Source organism: Xiphias gladius, chromosome 8 (genome assembly GCF_016859285.1).
Source record: "Xiphias gladius isolate SHS-SW01 ecotype Sanya breed wild chromosome 8, ASM1685928v1, whole genome shotgun sequence".
Lineage (NCBI taxonomy): Eukaryota > Metazoa > Chordata > Actinopteri > Istiophoriformes > Xiphiidae > Xiphias > Xiphias gladius.
Window position 1 is genome coordinate 10,177,766 of NC_053407.1, and position 21,102 is coordinate 10,198,867.

At 43.1% G+C, this 21,102-nt stretch overlaps 1 protein-coding gene across 1 annotated transcript in view; it reads right to left on the bottom strand.

The window, feature by feature from the left end:
• The window catches only part of hipk2 (homeodomain interacting protein kinase 2), a 69,378-nt gene that overhangs the window by 38,894 nt on the left and 9,382 nt on the right, over nt 1-21,102 (bottom strand). The window contains exon 2 of the mRNA XM_040132406.1: nt 13,024-14,200. Within this exon, the coding sequence (XP_039988340.1) occupies nt 13,024-14,200 (1,177 nt within the window). The remainder of the gene's footprint in view (nt 1-13,023; nt 14,201-21,102) is intronic.

The window sequence follows — 21,102 nt, forward strand, 5'->3', positions numbered from 1 at the left end:
TGTTTCATGAACACAGTTGCTTTCCTGTGTTTTGGATAGGATTAATCTATAAATCCTCATATATTCTTATAGTACACTGCTCTTACTAAGCCTGCTTGCAGTGAAATAAACCCTTAAAACTGGGCTCATGTGGTGAGTGCAAACTGAGGGTCATCATCTGTTGTACACAGGCTCAACATTCGTGACCGATGATTTGCTCTGCTCCTGGGTCAGCCCCGCTTCAGCTGTCTGCAGTATATCTAAAAGGGCTGTTATGACTTGTCCTCAGTTGCTTCAGCAGCCAGCTTTATGCAATTAGCCCCACAAAATGGCTTCTTTTTATAAATCAAGACTTGGGAGAGCTTGTGAAGGAGGGAGAGAAGAGAGGCTTTTTTTAGGCTGAAAACAAAGAAGAGACAGAAATGTGACAGGTAGCTTGTGCTATCACACTGAGCCTCTCCAATGCACCGACACACTCCTCAACTCATTTTTGATTCAGTGCACTTAGTCATCCATTCTTCTCCCTTCTCCCCCTGCTCCCGTGAAGAAAAGGCAAACAAAACTGACAGACACACAGACAGACAACAAACTGAGTGCCTTTTTAACTGATGCTGGCATTTCTGTAGGACAGGTGCTGTAGTTATGATTGATTTGAGCTGCAGTGTGCATTGACGATTCAAAGCGAAGAGTCGAGCATAAAGACGTGCTCATGAGTTCAGTCAGTTAAATTCTCAACCTCCTACGGTAACACTTGCCTTTGACTGATTCGAAAGCAGCTGAGTTAACTCCAACAGCAGCATGGACGCTTGTGATGCTTGTGGGTACAGATATTTGACTGTAGGACACCTGTTGGCACACACACACACACACACACACACACACACACACCCACAAAGGAAGGGACAATAAAGTATCTGACCTCCTTTTCCCTTAAACACCTGTTCATGGTGCTAAAAGGAAAGTACGATACCCATACTTTCACTGCTCTGCGTAATATAACATCCACACGAACTGTACATCAAGATTATCTCAGTGAGGTACTTCCTTTTCTATCCTTGAGATTCACTGCATCTCACACCCTCATTGTCTGTTGTTTGTTCTCAAACATGCTCATGCAAAGCTCCTGCTCAAACACCCAACAACTGCATGCAGAAATACTGTTGCATTTATATTGAAACTCTCTGGCCTCAAGGCCAGCTGTGAGGGATGAGGCTTTGTGATCCTATATGGCTTCTGGATGTGATGATTGAAATGCCAGGCAGATTTGCGTGAGGGACAGAGGTCAGGATAAAGGAAATGGAGAGAGGAAGGGAGGGATGGAAGCAAGAGGACATCTGAGAGAGGAAGGGAGGTGCAGGGAGGATGACAACGGATGGAAAGATGTAAAAAGAAGCAAAGAGGGGAAAGGAGACAAGGGGCAGGGATCACTAATGAATGTTCCCTGCTGTTTTCTCAGCTGTTTTTCTCAGTGCCCTCAGCAGTGCTGTATACAAGGCCAGAAACTGGGTATACTAAATTGGCCTTCCTTACTCTCTCTCTCTCTCACACACACATACACAAAAACACGCACACACAAAGTCAGTAGGAAAAGCAAATGAGAACACCTAAAAACCCCATCTTTGTGTCTGCCTTGAAGCCTCATTGTCACCATGGTGACACTGAATAACAGGGCTGGTTTGGGAGTTTGGGCCTTTAGGTGGTGGGTGGGTGGGGGGGTTGTACTCCTCCAGCACATATGAGTGTTATGTCAAGAGCTTAACACACATATTGACCCAGGATGGAAGTGGAGAATGGACTTCTGGGGGCTTCTCAGCTTCGTCCTCTTTTTGCATTTAAAACCCGCTTTAAAACTAGAAAGATGGGAGCATATGTAACAGCACTACTTACAGCAAAGGCATGCCAAACACTTTCATAAATTAGAAACCTACCCTCGAGTTGTATGAGAAGCAGGCCTTTCTGCAAGGAGAGTTATGACTCAAAGCCAATAATAACAACATTGTCACGGGTAAAATCTATACTTTTTCAGTGCTTAGCCGGAGCACAAACGCACAATGTACACAGCTGGTAACAGGCTGCAGATGAAAGCCAATTTAGGTTTCTTTGTGTAACCGAGAGCTTCAGTTGGACCACAGGTCCCTGTGGAACAAAGAGAGAGAAGCGAGAAAGAAAGAGGAAGAGATCAAGAGCGAGAGAAGGAGAGGGAATGAGATAGAAAAAGGGAGTGAGAGAGTGAGAGTGAGAGAGGGGGGAGGGAGAAAGACAGGGCGTCCTGGCCCACCTGGGCAAACAATAGCAGCGAGATGAGAGTGTGGCTCAAGGGCCCTCCCTGTCCCTAAAGTACACAGCTGTCAGTTGGGGGCAGGCAGGCAGATCAAAACAGCCCCGGTCTAGTTCAGGTGTTGCACCTTCAGAAGCAAACGGACAATTTTGGAACAAGAGCCTTGGTTGCCATGGCGACGGCCACAACAGAGAGACTCTTCTTAGGACTCATGTGAAATGATGTGTGTTAAATGTTCTTCATTCATTTTCACAAAAACACAGGACAAAAAAGGGGGGGGTAGAGAAGATTTAAGACACAAGTCACTGATGTTAAATGTATTTGAGAATATGAGAATATTATGTGTCGAAAACAGCTTGTGCAGGATCCAGGGTGGCGTGTTAACGGATTGTGTAAAATGCCTCTATGAGTATACTTAGCCTTGATTTCTGCTTAGGGTGTCCAGGTCTTCTATGGAATACATAAAAAAAATTTTCTGTCTCCACTTTCACATAAGCTGGAGTTGCTATTAATTAGTGTGAGAAATTAAAGTGTAATGTTGGTGGGTCTTTCTTTCAGAATGGTATGTACGTCGGTGTCAGATAAAGTTTGTTTGAAGCCAGTGTGTATATGGAAATGCTATCGAAAAATACATGTAATTCCATATCGCTGGGTACAAGGACAACAACACTGTCTTTGTTTAAAGAGAAGCCATCTGTTTGATGATATATAGATTGTGGCTGTAATGAAACACTGCGGCGATGTTGCTGCCTCCCTGACGTCTCTGCTGTGTTTAAAGGAGTGATGTGAGTTATGTCCAGTTCATGCTGATAACACACACTGAGATGCTGTGTTCCATTAGGTGGTTTGAGAATGTGAACATTGAACAAGTTGTGTGTTGTGGGACAGAGCATAACCTCTGTGTTTAGTCATGCAGTCACACATACACAACACACACAGCAAATTGCCCAGCACAGTTGAGCAGCTGCTGTTCACATTTATGGTGATTAATTTGCCTCTTGTTCTTTTATTTTTTTTCATTCTTTTTCATTTATTTTTTTACTGTACTATTTTTGCTTTTCTTCTTTTTGTTATGTACAATCTCATTGAAACTTTTTTTTTTGTTTTTTTGTTTCCTCTGTGGGCTGATATATAGCATCTTTATGCTCATTGGTGCCTCTCAGCTTGTGCACACAATAACCAGCTGAACTCAATAGACAATCCGACGCTCCTCACTCATAAAACACTGGGATTAGTTTTCAAAGCTTGGTGGGCAAATTCACAGGGAAAGTTCATTAGTTTGCACTTCTCTTCTTTTGGGAAATTTAGCAATGTAGTTTGAGTTTACCAATAAAATACAGCTGTTTCCCTCCTTTGTGGCAGCCTGTCTGCAGTAGTGATGTCTACAGCAATGGGTTTGCCCAGAAGTAAACCAAAACACCCTTTGATGCTGCCCCATTCCTAATGCTAACCCTTTTAATATTTAACCAGGATCCAATACAAGAGTAATTATTTTTCCAAACAAAGTAAGCCTCAGGCAAAAACCACCGCAATCTGATACACCACAGCGATACATTCTCTGTCATAAGGCACTATTAGTCATTTTAAATTATTTATCAAGCTTGGGTAAAATAGGATTTGCTTCAGACCCGTTTCATGACTAACACTCTTCTTCAACAGAATCTTGAGTGGACATTATATTCCAAAAAAGCCATTTTTATGAAAAGCTCCTCTGGCACATCTTCAGACGCCCCTAGAGAGGTCCATATGTGAGGAGTTCATTGAGACACAAGGTAAATAAATGAATGACAATGCTGACGTACACTCTGAGGAAACAGCCTTTTATTATGACATCTCAAAAAGATTGCTATGCAAGACTTCAACCCAGGGTACTACTCAGTGCCAACAGATGGCTACATCAGATACTTTGTGCTGATAAACATCATGTCATAAACTTCCCTTACCCTTTTGTTGATGCATAAATTGCTTAAACTGTAAAACAAAAACTTCCTCTAAATCCTGATTACATGTATTTTTAAACCTCTGATACTATTTTGTTGTTGCTGTGCCTTCAACTATAGTACATTTTATTCCTTTTTATCTTAACCAAAGTGAAATGTCTATAAAACATTTCTAATCCTATCTGTAAGTGACTACCATAAATGTGAGCCAAGTGTGACGTTACTAATTGGAATCCAAAAGTCACATAGCAATGTTGCTTTACGACTTTCTGAGTGGTGCTGAAAATAGCCTGTGTGATAAGAACAGAGCCTCATTTAATTCAGCCATCTGCAATGAAAAATAGCAACATTTTTATAGAGCGACAACTGTCACCATGAATATGAGCTATGTTTAACTGGGCTGTTGAACATCTTCTATCAAACGTGATGAACACATTTAAAAGGGAGGGAGAGGCGGGATATAAAAACAAGCGGATAAATTTGTTAAAATGGTAGTTAGAGGAAAATCAAGTTATTGTGTTGAGCTGGGGATGATACTGAATGGAGAGAGAAAGAGAGAGACAGAGAGAGAGATGGGAGGGGGGTCATCAAAGCCTGTTTTTTTCTCTATACAGGGGACCCAGCTGGCTGTCTAAGTGACATAGTGCTCTGCCCACTTGCCTGCTGCAAATTAGCCAAACTTTATACCGTTGTATATGCACATTAGCAAATTCCTTCGATTGAGAAAACAAATGCATCTGTTTTGTTCTGCTGAGAACTTCATGTGAGTCTGCATGGGCCTCTGCACACCAGGCATTCTCTGTCACAGTGGCAGTTGGTCAAAACCCACAGATACACAGCCAGCATGGAACCAATTGCAGGTCCCTGCCGGGCCTCCCCAATCCCCCCAGTCCTCTCCCCAGCTGGACAGCTATAGCTAGGATCAGTCCCTCTCAGTGTCCTTCCTGTCCTCTTTCTGTCTCTCGTTCTGATTGTTGTCATTAGTCTCTGTTTTTCTCTTTCTTTAAAACTTTCTCTATCTGTGAGACGACCTTTCCTAAATTAGAAATACAGGGTCCCAACATATCTTTTTTTTTTAGTCTTCACTAAGGATATGTGTGATTAGTCAACTTAACGATGAAATGTTGCTGAGCTTGTTAGTCCGCACCACAAATATTAGTCGGTTAAAATAATTATTTTATTAATGTACAACACTGGTTAACTGTTGCCTCAAAGCTATTACGCATCCACCCGCCACTACCCGGGGCTGCAGCCCCAGCAGACGGCAGACCCTCTCCCCACGCTAATGCCCAGATGTTGTAAACAAGCAAGGTAGAAATTGGGACAGATGAGATTTCATAAAACCAGCGTGGTTTGGCAGTATTTTGATCTAGAAAATGAAATAAGGTAGTATGTAGGCTGTCTCAGAATAAACTGGCATATAACCACTCGACCGGAGGAAAGCATAACCACATTTAGCACGTTTAGACGTTAACCTTGGAGGAAAGAAGGCTGCTGGTGCTAGCAGTACTAACGTTAGCCAAACTCAGCAAACCAATATGACATTGTTTACCTGCAGATGCTGTGATCCCACTTAATTCGCAAGAAGTTGTGGCCAATTTTGAGTGTTTCTGATAGTTTTCTTACTTTTAGACTAGTCAACTAGTGTAAATTTAAATTGCCATTTAATTGCCAGAGAAATTAAGCATTAGGAACATTCGTAGTCTTCAGTCCCCTTGCTGTATATTTTCCATCCTGGTGTTAGATTTTAAATATTCATGTAAGTGGATGGAAAAGGTGGGGGGGGTAAAGGGAATTTGAGGGGAGGTGGAAAAGAAGAGAAAGGGAATGAGGGCAGGAAGGAGCCAAGGCAGCATGCGGTGGTGGGGCTACCCCCGTTCTGGAGCTCCCTGCGGAGGGATGGCAGGCATACAGGAACGGGGGGGGGCTCATGAATTATTTAGACCCCCGGGCACCTGTGCCAGTCAGCCGCTGATGGCAGCCATCACCCTGCCAACCAACTGGTGCTTGAATTCAGAAAAGAAAGAAAAATTGGTGGCAAGTAGGAAAATTAATATGTGACTACTGATGAGAAATTTCACCTGTGCGGTTAATGATTTTCAGACTTAAATGATAAGGAAATCCCATTGTTCTGTGGCTGTAACCATTCAATCAAGTCTGGTCATTTTAATGACCTTCCACTTTATGATTTTTTACTTAGCCGGCGGTGTTATGAAGCAACTCTACAAACACCTGTAAGGTTGAACAAGTTCCTACTTGTGTGCTGCCAACATTTGCTAGCCACCCCAAAAGCTGGGGTGAGGAAAAATCCTATGCTCAAATAAACCAATCAATATAGAGCAGAGAGACTGCAGCTTTAGTGAGCATGAGTGGGCGGCTCGCTGCTTTTTATCAAGGCAGCTTAATTTCTGTCAGCTTAATATCCTGGGAAATGTATGGAAATTGAACTGTGAGGGAGAACAAAAACAAGTAGTCAGGATGAAACGATGTGGTGAAACTCAGAAAGCTCCGTCTTATCGTAGGAGCACACAGTCCCACACTATCAGGGATGCAACAAAGAAACACACACACACACACACACACACACACACACACACACACACACACACACACACACACACACACACACACACACACACACACACACACAGACATGCACCACACACACATACCTGGGCATCCTGTCCTGTACTTGTACTGATACAGCAGCTATATCTATCAGCTAGATGGCAGAGTTCGCATTTTTTCCTTAAGAGTTAAATAATTCTTGTTCATTATTTGCTGTGAGCAGCTGACTACTGTATATGTTCTGATGCATATGCTCAACTACGGGTAGTTAATTATCTTAGCTGCTACATGTCTCCTGCTTGCCGGCTCCTCTGTGGAGACACATGGCAGATCTGCCCAGAGGCAAATTATAAATGAGAAACAGGTTATTAGGATTCTACCATGCATACAAAGATGTTATGACTAACATAAAAAGCACAGTAGTGAATACAGGGAGCAGTAATTATCATTTTAGGGGTCTTTCTTTTATATGTCATTTCCTAATAATAGCCAATGATTCCAGCATCTACAGTCAACAACAACAGGACGGTCCTGGCCCTTAGTGGTCACAAGCTGGAAATATAAAGCTTTAGAAAAAAACAAACCAACCAGAAAGTTAGCAAAAAAGTAACAACATACTACAGCAGCCACCCAGTCAGGCTGAACCTAATGAAAGCTCATCTGCATTAGTATTAATCTGCCACTGCTTGGGGGGAAGAGAGCGCTGTTCCAGGTACTGGTGAGGAATGCAAAACAACGACCTTATGCACACCCCCACCTCTGTCCTTCTACCATCTTCTCCCCCATTCTCCTTCCCGTTCAAGAAACTTTCTGGAGAATCTTCCCATAAACAACACCTGCACTACTAACAGCCCCACTGCCACTGAGTGAATCTGCCTTTCTGTCCTTTTCTAATTTATCTTTCCTCTGTAGCAACCCGATCCTGGTGTTTACCTACCTTTCTCTCCCTCTCTGGTACACACACACACACACACACACACACACTTTAGAACACGCTTCACAGAACAGTAACTAATAGCAACCTCATTCATTAAAACACCCCTTGATGTTTCGCACGGAGGCAGGGTAAATGTGCTGGAACGCCTGCCCTGTCTATCTGGTTGTGCGACGCTAACAACAGATAGAGAGATAGATAGACAGGTGGGGCAGAGGCTCGTCTTACAGCACTCACTGTGCCACCCCTGAAGAGACAGATACGAATTTCATCAGTTATTAAGGCTACGACATAAACTTAGGGGTGTCAAAAATCACACTGTCGCATCAATGGCACCCATTTTTACTGCCAACATGAATAAAGATATGGGCTCCGTAAGTAGAATGAGAAAATGCAGAGCGTTCCACAACATAAGCTTTTTCTGAAGTTTCCATCTGGATGCATTAAGATCTCCTTTACCACAGGCCTAAATCTTCACACTGATTGCACTAATAGTACACAGACACTGGCCGCTTCAGATTATTGGTGACATCAACAAGCCAATTCCTCGCTCTCAGACACCGTTGACTCATTTTCCTTTCACCCACTAGGCTAATTCCTCAGGCTCTATACTGTAGGATATATTAAGTCTCGGATGTACCATATATGTTGCTCACGCATGTGTAAGTATGAAGTCTGTGATGTGTGCATGTTAAATAACAGGTACACGCTGGCAGGAGCTGATGTGTGCAGTACAGCTTCAGGCGTTTGAGTTCATATTAAGATGTTTAATTACTAGAGGAAACTGATCTGTCTCTGTTCCTCTGTCTTGTGGCAATTGAGCAGGCTACTGTAAAATCCACAGTTAGAAAGCTTTTTTGTATGAGTACAGAAAGGGTGGGGTATGCTCAAAATGGGTAAAAGTGTTTCTAGCTGCTCCAAACCACTGCATTCAAAGGTGGGTTGAAAATAGATGGGTGAGATGTTCATTAACTATTTAAATATGGAGATGATGGCACACACTTTAAGACAGTCTCTCCTCAAAGGCATTTATATTTTTTCAAGGAGTAAGAATGAAAAAAGGGCTTGAGAGAGATGATTAAACTCAAGCACTGCCACTGGGGTATACTGACCCCTTGAGTGTAAGTCTAGGCGTTATGTGATGACGAGTCCATATGCATGCTCATACACCTATCACAAACGAACGAAAGCATAGACAGGGATTAAAAGTTGGGACACCCACCTATTTTCTTGCTTCTAGTGGTATCTAGTCATACAGATAGTTTGGAGGGTTTTTTTTGTTGGTGGCCCTCAAAACAACTAAATAGCAGACTCAAAAAACAATAAGAAACAATTTTCCTATCACTCCAAATAATCCAACCAACTTTCTGTGAACAGTTTTGTTTGGAACTAATTTCCACCAACCTATGAAAAGAATTCACGGCATGTTTGGAGGACTATCCAAAGTAACAGCAACAGCAAGTAAAGCAAACCAAATTACATTCATCTCTATTGTATTGGCGTGGAGACAGAAATCTCAGACAAGGATACATGAACACATGTCTAAATACTGGTACAACATTTTTTTTATTTTATTTTCATGAACCAACCCTTTAATAATAATAATGTTTTGGGCTCAGGTTTCAAATTTGGGAACTACATTTAGGCTCAGTTGGTAGTTGTGTCTGAGAGTCGCAGCTAAGGACCAGACACCAGATTTAGTAGCATGCCCATGCAGACCCCCAATAGAAATACATAACGCGAAAGTGCAAGCAGAGCAGTCCTTTGGAGACATTAAAACCCTATTCTTAAATGAAGAAGCTTTTGGATAGTCCAGCAGACACTCATGTAGAGTGAGAGAGTGTGTTCTCTGTCTACATGCTTCCCTTTCACTACCAGCAGCCACCACAGGACCAGCTCCTGCCAGCTGCACTGCCTCAGGAAACTTTACATAAACTTAAATAGTGTCTTGCTGCATTCCACCCCTCTCACGGCCTTTAACCGATGAGTTAAATCGGACAAATATGCCCAACTAGGACGTGACAATAATCCCTTTATCTGGCACAGGGTAAGCTCGACTAGCCAGCTTACCTGTTACATCATTAGCTATAGGAAGGAGGGCAGAATGGGAGTAGGAAAGGAGACGAAAGGAGGATAAAAGAAGTAGGACCAGGGACAGGTCATAAGTTGATGTAATCAGGATGTACACACCACAGAATAATTAAGAACAGGACAGAGAGATACTGTAGCAGACTACAGGGAACTTGAGGTAATAGTACATTTAAATAATTGTAGGGAGACTGGCTGTATTCAAGTACAGTCACACCAAGTGTAGAAGCGCCACAGACAGACCTATTTGACAAGGATAGATGAGCTCTGCTACATGAGCCTGTATTCGCTCAGCACTGAAGCGAGCAAAGTTGAACCTCTAAGCACCCCGAGAGCTGTTCTTGCAAAAGGCACATCACTTGTTTACCTTGAATACTGGTGTTTTATTTGCATGAGTCAACCTTGTGGAAAATCCATAACTCATTTGCAAGGCTCTTACAGCACATACAATGTCAACAGCATATCTATGTCAAAAATGCAAACAGCTGCTGTGTGGGGTACGAAATTTCCACCAAATGGATGTAAGCAAAAGCAAGTGATTATGGCTTTGTAGGTATATTGTTTGCAATGGGCTTTAAATTACTCTTTCTTCAGTATCATCTTTGTGAAAAAATTGGAAAAGGGGAAAACAAAGAAAAACAAACAAGTTGCGCTCAGGATTCCGCTTTACGAGTATCTCAGTCTCAGGTAATTTCAGCTCATCAATCCAAAAGAGCAGTTGTTGAGAAAACTTAAGAGCACAAGACATAAATATTTTATTTAACAAGAATCAAAGTTTGTATGTTCTCCCCGTGCCTATGTGGGTTTCCTCCGGGTGTTCTGGCTTCCTCCCGTAGTCCAAAAACATGCAAGTTAGGTGAATTTGGGAATCTAAATTGTAGTAGTTGTGCACATGAGCGTGGCTGTTCGTTTGTCTCTATATTTCAGCCCTGTGATAGACAGGTGATCTATCCAGGGTGTACCCCAGTAATGGATAGATGGATGGAGATTCAAAGAAGATGACAGGGGGATGTTTTTGCTATTGTGGAGGATATAGAGTAACACAGAGCCAGCCAGTTAGAGCTAGCAAATCATACCTGTAATCTCTACCCTGTAAAGGTACCATCTGCAACAGAAACTGTCCTGTTATCCTCTCATCTGAAATCATCAAAGATGATGTTTGATGTTCTCTTCTAATCTTATGAACTCACCATGAACTCTACCCACAGCCAAAAGTTTGTTTGCTCCCCAAACTGCATGCGATGTTAAGACACCTGTGGTGCTCATATCCCATGAGTACATTCTTGGAATTGAATTGTAAGAATTGCCTCATTCCTCACAACAAATCTTGGTAAAGCACACACACTCTTGTTGTCACACTGTGTGTGCATGGCATTGCAGCACAGAAAAGGTTAGTGACACACACACACACACACACACACACACACACACACACACACACACACACACAGACACACACGCCACTCCCAATGCCTCAAACCAGGGTCACCAAGTCCCTGGTCTGGATTTTGGTGGCTGATGGGTAATTTTCTGGTCAATGTCAGCCTTTCTTTCCCCTCCTCCACTGCCAAGAGGAAATGAAGGGATGATCTCTCCGCTCTCCTCCACTCGTCACTCCCCGAGAAAACAAACAGGAACATTTTATGGCCGGCTTGTTGACCTACCGTCCAGGAGCAACAACAACAGGCTACTAGTGGTGTTTACCTTAGGATGAGCTACTTAAACCGATATAACAGACCCGCCCTGTTGACATGTACAATCAAATTCCCATACAGGGATCTTTATATAGATTTTGGAGCTGGTCAGGGAGGAGTGTATAAAATACAGTTCAATAAACAGGAAAGCTCTAATAGAATAATACACCTGTCAGATGTGAAAAAATAAAAAAAATACAGCAGTTTGAATCCCATTACTGTTCCCTATAAGTTTTCCCTACCTTAAGTTTTGCCACCTTCCTGTTTTAACAGGAAACAGTGGTCTGCAGTGAATAATATTTTAAAAAGCCAATGACAAACAGTTAAGATAACAAAAATTCTTCTATCAACAGAATCCACTAAATGGGGACCATAAACTTCTCTTGACAGAATCTGCACTATGCATGGTTGCAGAGCCACCACCTGGCATGTGTGAGTGGGTATATGTGTGTTGGTGTGTGTTTACATGTGTAGTACCATGGCTCACACACACACACCTGTTCTTCCCTCAGCACAAGGCCCGGCACCAGGCCTGAGCCCCAAACAAAGCTTTTCTCTGTACGGACATGGACACTGTTTAATTCCTCGCACAGGTCTCCCAACGCTGCCTCTGCTAAAACCTAAACAAACTCTTTGCTATGGGCAAAAAAGACTGTTTAACAAGTGCTGGGAGAAGAAAGAAAGGCCTTCCCAGAGTGTCATCTGGTTCTAATGCAGGGCCCGCTGGTGTGGATTACAGGCACATATTACAGGAGAACTCAGACTGACCCCTCATCTCTATCCCGGGGGAAATGGGAGCCAGCCATGGTGATGGGGGGCTGAGGGTCTGGGGGCCTGGGGAGCAGAAGGGTGAATAGAAGCCTGTGGGCAGGCTGCCCCACACGATTGGTGCCCTTCTTCAATGAGGGAGTTTCTCTGAGATCTTTTCAAAAACCCTCTATTGAAAGCAGGAAAAAACACAGTCTTCCCCTGAAGCCTCTCAATGATACTAAAAAATGTCATTGCTTCAAATGTTCACTGAGGTCTGTTGCGCCTTTACCAGAGCTTTAGCAGGTTGTGAAGTAACTAAACAGGCCTTCTATAATTATCAAGTAACAGTAAAACATGCTTCTTTTATCACATTAAACACAATAAGCAGCTGGCTACTCAGTAAGCGTTTGATTTTTACTGCTCTCTCCCACATTGGAAGGGGGGGTTAAATAGGTTAACTGCCTTTCCAAGCTAATAGGAAAGGCAAAATTGGAGTGAAGAGAGAAGACTTCAGCAGCAGCTCATAAGGTTGGCAGCAAATCGGAGTGTTTGGCCAAATAATCAGCTCAACTATGAAAACATTCCTATTAAAGCAGCAATAAATCAAACAAGATTCAGAGAGCACAATGATCATCCAAACAGACCAACTATGGACAAACAAAGAGATAAGTATTTTCTTCTCTGTGCCATCTCCTCTTTGCATCTGCAATGTTACATTGAATACCTACATTCTGAGCTTTTCATATCAATTTCATAACAAACTCATTATTATTTCACAATTGCAGCTCTTACCTGTAGTATCTGGACTGAAGATAGGTAGAGCACACTGCTTTGGACACATGGCTGGCTGAGCCAAAGTCAATGACTTTGACCCTGTAGGGCTGTCGAGACGGGTCCACAAGCATGATGTTCTCTGGCTTCAGGTCAGCGTGGATCAGCCCCAGGCTCTTCAGTTTCATTAGCGCTGTGGCCACCTGCTGTAGCACGGGTCTGATGTATTTGAGCGGCAAAGGGCTGAACTTGTTCTGCTTAAGGAAGTCGTACAGGTTCTGCTCCAGCATCTCAAATACCAGGCACGTGTGGTTCTTGTGCTGGAAGCACTCGTATGCCCTCACAAAGTTGTAGTCATCTGCACTCTCCGTGCTAAGACGTGCCAGGATGCTGACTTCAATTTGACCCTGCCGTGCATAAGACGGGTGGTTTTTTAAGATCTTGATCGCCACAATCTCGTTGGTGCCCCTCTTCCAGCACTTAACTACCTGTCCAAAGGTTCCTCGTCCCAAGAATTCCAGCACTTCGTAGGTGTTGGTCATGGAGCAGAGCACCTCATGTTGCACAAGCTGGTAGTCCCCCTCATTATTGGAGCCACTGTTCTTCGATGTTGCCGTGGAGGTGGCAGTGGCCACTGTAGCCACCGTGGCTCCACTGGCTGCTCCGTTCTGGATCATCGGTGGACCGTGCTCCTCAATGATCTGCACACTGCTGTTGTTATCAAGCTCCTCACTCTTGCGTTTAAGCCCGCATCGCTGGTAGGTATCTAGGAGACTGACCGTGCTGCGGCGTGTCAGGTTGTGAACACCAACCCCGCCACCCACACCACTGCCGCCGCCACCTCCACCACCACTGCTGTTGCTGCTGCTGCCTCCACCCCCGCTGCCCAGCAGAGACCCCACGGCCCCCGAAGTGCTGCTTGCTGAGGTGACCACAATGTGGCCCGCGCTGGCTGGGAAGATGAGCGCCTGCTCGTAGGGCAGGGTGGAGCTGGCGACCTGCAGGGAGCTGTTGATGCCTAGGGGGCCACTGGCGGTCGACACGTTCTTGCTGCTGTGGTGGCTGTAGACTTTGCTGTGCGTGCCGTACCCTGTCATATCCCAGTTACAACTCTGCTCCACCTTCAGTTTCTTCACGCTAAAGAAGGCACTTGACTGGAGAGTGTGAGGGGAGAACACTTGCACTTGCGAGGCCATACCTGTGACAAAAGGGGAACAGAGGGGAGGAGCAAGGACAGGAGGGGAATGAAAGTGAGCGGTTAGGAATTTGAGAGTGTATGAAACACGAGTGGCAGCTCGAAGCTTTAAAAAAAGACAGCTTGGGTCAGAGCAGGTCATTAAAACACCAAGCATATATGCTGATGCATCAGCATGTTAACCTCTTGAACTCTTTAACATCATCGTAAAGTAACAGGCATTAAATAACCTTCAAAAGGTCATTTGGTGCTTTGACATTAAATTCTGCCTGAGGAGTACTATCAAGTATTTTTGTAATAAAACTTCAGTTATTACATCATTAATCTACATCACTGTTGGGAAAGGGGAGAGTTTTTTTATACAATTTAATGAAGTATTTTTTTTAATTGTTATATAACATAAATAAAAGCCAGAATGTTTAGCAAAAAGATAAGCAGATTTAGATTGAGTAGTGCTTATGCAAACCACTGGTTCATGCAGAGGAAATGCCATTTCCCCACTGTTCCCATCTGCAGAAAAGTAAATAGGCTGAGCGAATACTAAAAGAATACCCTTTCATGGGACACTCCACAGAGACAGAGGTGCAAGACAAAATCATACACAAAAACAGGCTCACAAAAAAGTCTAAAGGAATGATTGAAATTTCCTTCCTCACTATATAACCCATCCCTTTCATTTATTGGTACAGAATTACTCAATTTAGGGAAGGTGGTGGAGGAAATGTTGCTCAAGTAACTATGAAAACAGGAGAGGGGCACTGAACTCCCTCTCAACCACAGATCCTGAAGACAACAAAACAAAAGCAAAACTGCAACGAGGCTGTGCTCTGAACTCCTGGGAACAAGCTGCCTCAGAATAAGCAAAAGATTCTCCAAGCAAACAACTGCCCAAAAATAGTCCCTTTCTTTATCTCTCTCTTTTAAAAAAAAAAAGGATTGTTTGTAACACTGAAATGATTATTACAGCACAAGGCAGATTATATGAGACTAGTAGTGATGCTATGTTTAAACAGTTTCCAGTAAACCCAAAATTAGTTTACTGCTAACAAACTAAGAGCTTCCACCTGGCCATGCTAACGCCCACACACACAATTAGGCCTTGCTGTTGATCAACTGATGCATGATTCAAAGAATGTTACGGTCGCAGCGTGCAGACAAACATTAACAAAACCCATGCAGGCAAACAGCCCTTAAACTTTGTTTGCTGCTGGAAGAAAAATGTTGCTTTTGTGTGTTTAATAGAAGTCTTGAAAGCCGGGAAGTTTTGTTCTGTTCAAAGACAATTAGAGGACCACTTCCCTCCAAGGTGGGAAGACTTCAATAATTGTGGGCTCCAAGCAGAGAGAAGGGCACATGCCTGGTCACTTTGTCATTATTAGCCCTTTGAGTGGTGATGATGATTAATTCAGTAGGAAACTGGCGAGCTGGCAGCTCTCCGGTATACTTTGCTTCATTTGTTGTGGTTTTTTAAACTCTCCTGACCTCTTTTCCTCCTCCTTTTTAGAATTTTTTTCTCTTTCTCTTGCTTGGACTTACTAGTTATCTGTGTGGTCATCTGGTCTTAGTCCTAATGCTGTACGATTGGAGATACAGTGCACATTAGAAGGCTCACTGTAGGCTTGGTGGGTGTTGTACAGAGGCTGATGTAGTATAGCACCTCCATGCTTCCTGTAGTTCTTATTAAAAACCTAAGCCATGATATCTGCATATAGATGCTCTGAACTAACAGTAAGATGTTTTTTTTGCTTTAAGTGCCCACACCTAGACAATGCATGTCCAGTCCCGTAGGTATGTCTGGTCCAGAGAGGTAATGAAGAACGTCCGCTAGGCTATTAGGGGCAAGACTCTCTGCTAATCACATAAGCCCTGAGGGCCAGATGTCACTCCTTGGATTACCAATTCCTGTGCCTGGACTTTACGCTAAAAATAATTTGAATGATGGGTTGCGTCACAGAGCAGCGTCAACAGTGTGTGACTGAGAGGCTGACAGGATGATCACAGGCACAGACTGATGGACACAAAGATGGATGAACGGACACAGGGGCCGGTCTGTCCTCTTATGGAAAATTCCAGCATTACATATCTGCCAGCATGACTGCGGATAGCTTGGGGTTTTACAAGGCCAGATCAAGGCTAGCTGCTCTTTGCATTTGCATCACATGAATTCCTCCTCAAGCCTGATCTTAGCCATTCATTGACTCTATGTAAGTTTTCACACTGTGGTCAAAGAGTTCACTTGACATTACCTACACAGTGCAATGAACTGAAGGACACACATGCTCCCCAAAACAAGGAAGGACTGAAATATAACTGACATAAATCTTTAGTTATGCATAGGAAACTCTTGAAATTCGGCTTTGACTTGTTAAGAACAAGTCCGCAGAGCTGGTTTTGGGACAAAACTAAAAGCTGCACAAACAGCACCACAGTTTAGAGCCCTGTGTGGAACACAGATAAGTAATTAAATGAACCAAAAGTAAGAGGTCAAATGGCTGGAATGTTATCTCATGACAACATACACAGTCAACAATGTGACCAATTATACTTCATTGGGAAAGGAGTTCCAGTACTCATGAATCACTCTTCATCCAAACTGAAGTTCAAACATATTTATGACCTAGAATCTGAACAACCAAACGCTCTTTACTGTTGTCAGAAACAACACAGTGACAAAGACCTTCCATTGAAAATGTCCTCTTGAAGTTTATTTGAATTTCTGAACTCTATGCCAAGCGCAAAACTGTAAAGATCAATTGTTGTACATTTACCATGTTGGAATGCCTTCAGTAGCCAAGGCTTTCCATTTAGCATACCTAAAGGAACACTGTGTGTCCCACACACTGCAATTAAGCATACCAGAGAGGTATTTTCCACTGTTTAGAGGCAGCATGTTGAAATGGTAATAGTCAGTGTTTTCAGAGAGATTACTTCTCTGTCAGGGGTTTGTTAATCTTCTTTTTGGGAGGATCAGGGCCGTTTTACATGCCATGTGAGATTGAGAGACATACTGAAAAGGAGGGAAGGAGAACAGAGCGTGGAGAGCGGGGCCACGAGTGGCCCTCACATTCTAGCCTGTGACCTGCTTCTGTTTGCTCTCTTTTATTAAACCCGTCATTTACATCCTGCTGACAACATAACAGAGGGTACTGATGAGGACGCCTGTAGATGCCACCAAACCTGCCAAGTACTCTTTTGTAATTATAAACAGTCTTTTAATATAACACCTGCTTGTAATTCAACTTATCCATGCCTGTACCCAGGGCTCTGTACTTTATACATTTCATAACTTAAAATGAATCAAGGGTCAGATCTTTTTGATCTTTTTGCACTGTGATGGCAAGAATGCATAAAACCGGGCTCATAAGGTTAAATATATATCAGTCTATATCCAGAGAGCAACTATTTCATGCTCAGTCTGCATCAAACAGTCTAAATGGATAGATACAGTACCGAGACCCCAGCTGTCAACTAGGAGACTATGCAGAGACAGCAGTCAGGTCTGTCTGGTCAATGTACCCTGGCCTGGATATATTTGGATTACTTCCTGAGGCCTAATGGCTACCGACACCGATGGAGACACTCTGATGACCCTGTCTCGTTACTGGACATCCCAGTGTCTGCAGGACTGGACAGTGTGTGTGTGTGTGTGTGTGTGTGTGTGTGTGTGTGTGGGGGGGTCGCTGGCTAATGAAATAACTTCTGACTGTCTAGACAAAGCATTATCTCACCCTTTGCTGCTGTTTGCATGTGTGCGTTGGGGATATTGATTCCCTCACCTCCACCCCTTTTCTGAACACCCTGACATATAGATAGAAGACCAACATAATGTGTCTTAATAAGGTTAGGCCACCAGAACAGCTTCAGTTCTCTTTGACATAGCTTTTCTAAGTCTCTGGAATTCTACTGGAGGATATAACAAAAATATTCCAAAAGATATCATAGATATAAGATATATACATGTCAGTCCAAGCTCTCCCTTAGGTGTACAGTTGGGTTGACTGCAAATTGCCATAGCATATGATTCACATCTGTTTTGTAATAATCAAAACATGCAGTGAGCACCTGAACCCTGAATGGAATCATCTGGATTTGTTTCTCGACCGGTTTATCCACGTTTTCTTTTAATTTGTCACCAATCAGTACATGCCATAATTTTCTGGAGTGATGTTATATGCGCAAATGGCCAACAGAACCACTGGTCGAAAACCTGTGAGGACAGTGACAGTGACTTTGGGGTTAAATGCAACAGTGAATGCACCACTGAAGAGGAACATATTGTTCATACAGAGCAGCCTAGCCTTGTGTTCCTGCCTCCTGCCTGAGTTCTGTCCTCAGTAGGGGAGCTGGAGCTTGACACTGAATAGTCTTTCTCTCTTCTCTCTCTCTCTCTCTCTCACCCATGGCCACTATTGACCATCCTGTCTGCTTTTTTAGCTCTCTCATCTCTGCTTATTTATAGAATAATGCATCAGACGAGCTTGCAGGGAGATACTGTCATGCAGGCTGCTGCTCCATCAGCCTTTTATGCTCATCCTGGCCACAGTACTTGACCGGTGGAATTGTCTCCCCATTTCTCCCTGCTCTTTTACAAACACACAAAAGAGGACAAATATTCATCTAGCATATGGAGAGCCTAAAAGGCAAACATGACTGTTGTGTGACGGACATACTACACAGAACATCTTAGCTCATAAATCAGCAACATGCCTGTTGTAAATGTGACACTCCCTCAAGCCTCCCCTTCCTGGAAACAAACAGCCAAGGATACAACATGTTGTGTTAGCTGTGAGATAACATGTTTGGTCAGCACTTGTTCAATTGCACTTACATAGATACATAAGTAAGGACAGACACACACAAGCTATTGTACAAATGAACATATGTGGATGTACACAGGAGCACCAATAAAAAGAGGTGTATACAGCTATAAACATTCGTACCAACTAATGTGAAGAACAACTCTGAATATATTATTGACTTATAGGGCTTACTAAGGTGATGATAACTTCTGTAGTTAAAGTTTCAACGCTAGCTTTTCTAATCTAAAGTAAAGCTGACAAACTTGGCTCCCCAGGGCAACTGTCAGCAGATAAGGAGGCTGCTATTCACATTGTAAGTATGGTCATAAAACGGCTGGTGTGAGAAAAACATTTGCCTTGTTTATACTGCCAGGTCAGCCTAACCAGGCACTGGACCAAGACACAGGGTGGAGGAGAGGAGTGGGAGATGGGGGGGGGGGCAGAGTGGCTCTGCTTGAGCTGGATTTCTTATTAATCAAATCACGAGTGTAGCAAGTGTTCAAAGCACAGCACCCAACTTCCTCTCCGTTGGACAGAAAGAAAGAAAGAAAGAAAAAGAGGCCTGGCAATACATGCCCTTGCTGTAGCAAAAGGAAAACACTGAATGTGGAACAGAAAAGAAGAAACTATTTGTTCTCTGCAGAAGTCTCATTTGTGGCATATGAGGAGGAGGGAGCTAAAAACTTGCCTAACTGTAAACCAGTGTCACCTGTTAACTCATGGCTTCACTGCGCTACCACTGACATCCACTGCATGCACCAAGTTGCGCTGCTTCGACTACAGTTGCAAACACAACGCTGGGCCACACAGGGACACACACCTGATAAGCAGCTGCTCTCCAGAATCCTTATCATTTACACACAGTAAGAAACGCCCCACCACACCACACTTCCTCTTATGTCATTGGGATCAACAATGACAGCCGGGCACAATGTACTATAATGAGATTAACATATGAGAACTGCAAGAAGCAGTGACCAAACGTCGAATACAATGGGGGAGAAAACACAGATGAGTATAATGTGGGAGAAAACATTGCTTAGTGGGCAATTGACTTGAGAGAACCAGAGCAGTATGGATTTTGTTGCGTGCCAATTGTGTTTTGCTATAAGTTACAGACTGAAGTATGAGGTTTTAGTGTACATGTGAATGGCGGCCTTGTACACTGCTCTTGCAACGTACCTCAACCGGAGGTTTTGAAAGGATAGAACTTCAGTAAGTGAAGGACAAAGGCCAGTGATAGACACATACACGGACACACATGCCTGCATACACAAACATTGAGAGCCAGGTTCCCTCAGCCTGTGATTTTTAGTCATTATTCTGCGTAATGCTCGGTTGACAAAAGAAACAGACCAGACTGAGGTTTGTAAAGGAAGGAGACGTTAATTTTATTTCTGAAGGATCTAACCTCTTCTTGGACAAATAGATATGATATGATATGATTATGTTCTAACACAAAAATGAACTGACAGAGAAAAAAGCAATACAAAGGAATTTAAAAATCAAAAATAATCCATCATGATTTTCATTTTGTGTGATCCTTTGTTATTTATGCATGGGTTGTCTAATATATTCTGAACAGGCACTCACTTTGTGAGGTGCAGAACTGTATTAACCCCACTAATATGATTATCACATCAAAAGTGTTAAATGTGTTGATAGTCTTTATTCGTTACTACATTTGCAGTTAGTAAACTATTGATATTAATTGTGCAAAGTAAGAATAAGAGAATCAAACCGGTGGAGACTGTCATAGCTCTCAGTTGGCAGGAACACTACCTTGGATGGTGTTTTGACAAGAGAGCATCATCGCCCCACTCTGCCACCCTACTCTGTTCCATTGAACAGACTACTAAGCATTGGTTTTGGGTGTGTTCTTGAACTCAGGGGTGAAAGTCTCCTGCTCCATTATGATCCAAATGAGACAGCTGGAATAATGCCTGTCCCGCTTGACACGCTCACCTCGACCGAGGATGCACACAACACCACACACACAACATTATGCATGTGTGCAGAATGTGTGTCGCAAGCGTGTACCCACAGACATCTATCTATGCATTTCTGAGAATCCGCTTGTGTGTGTTTACATGTGTTACCTTGTGA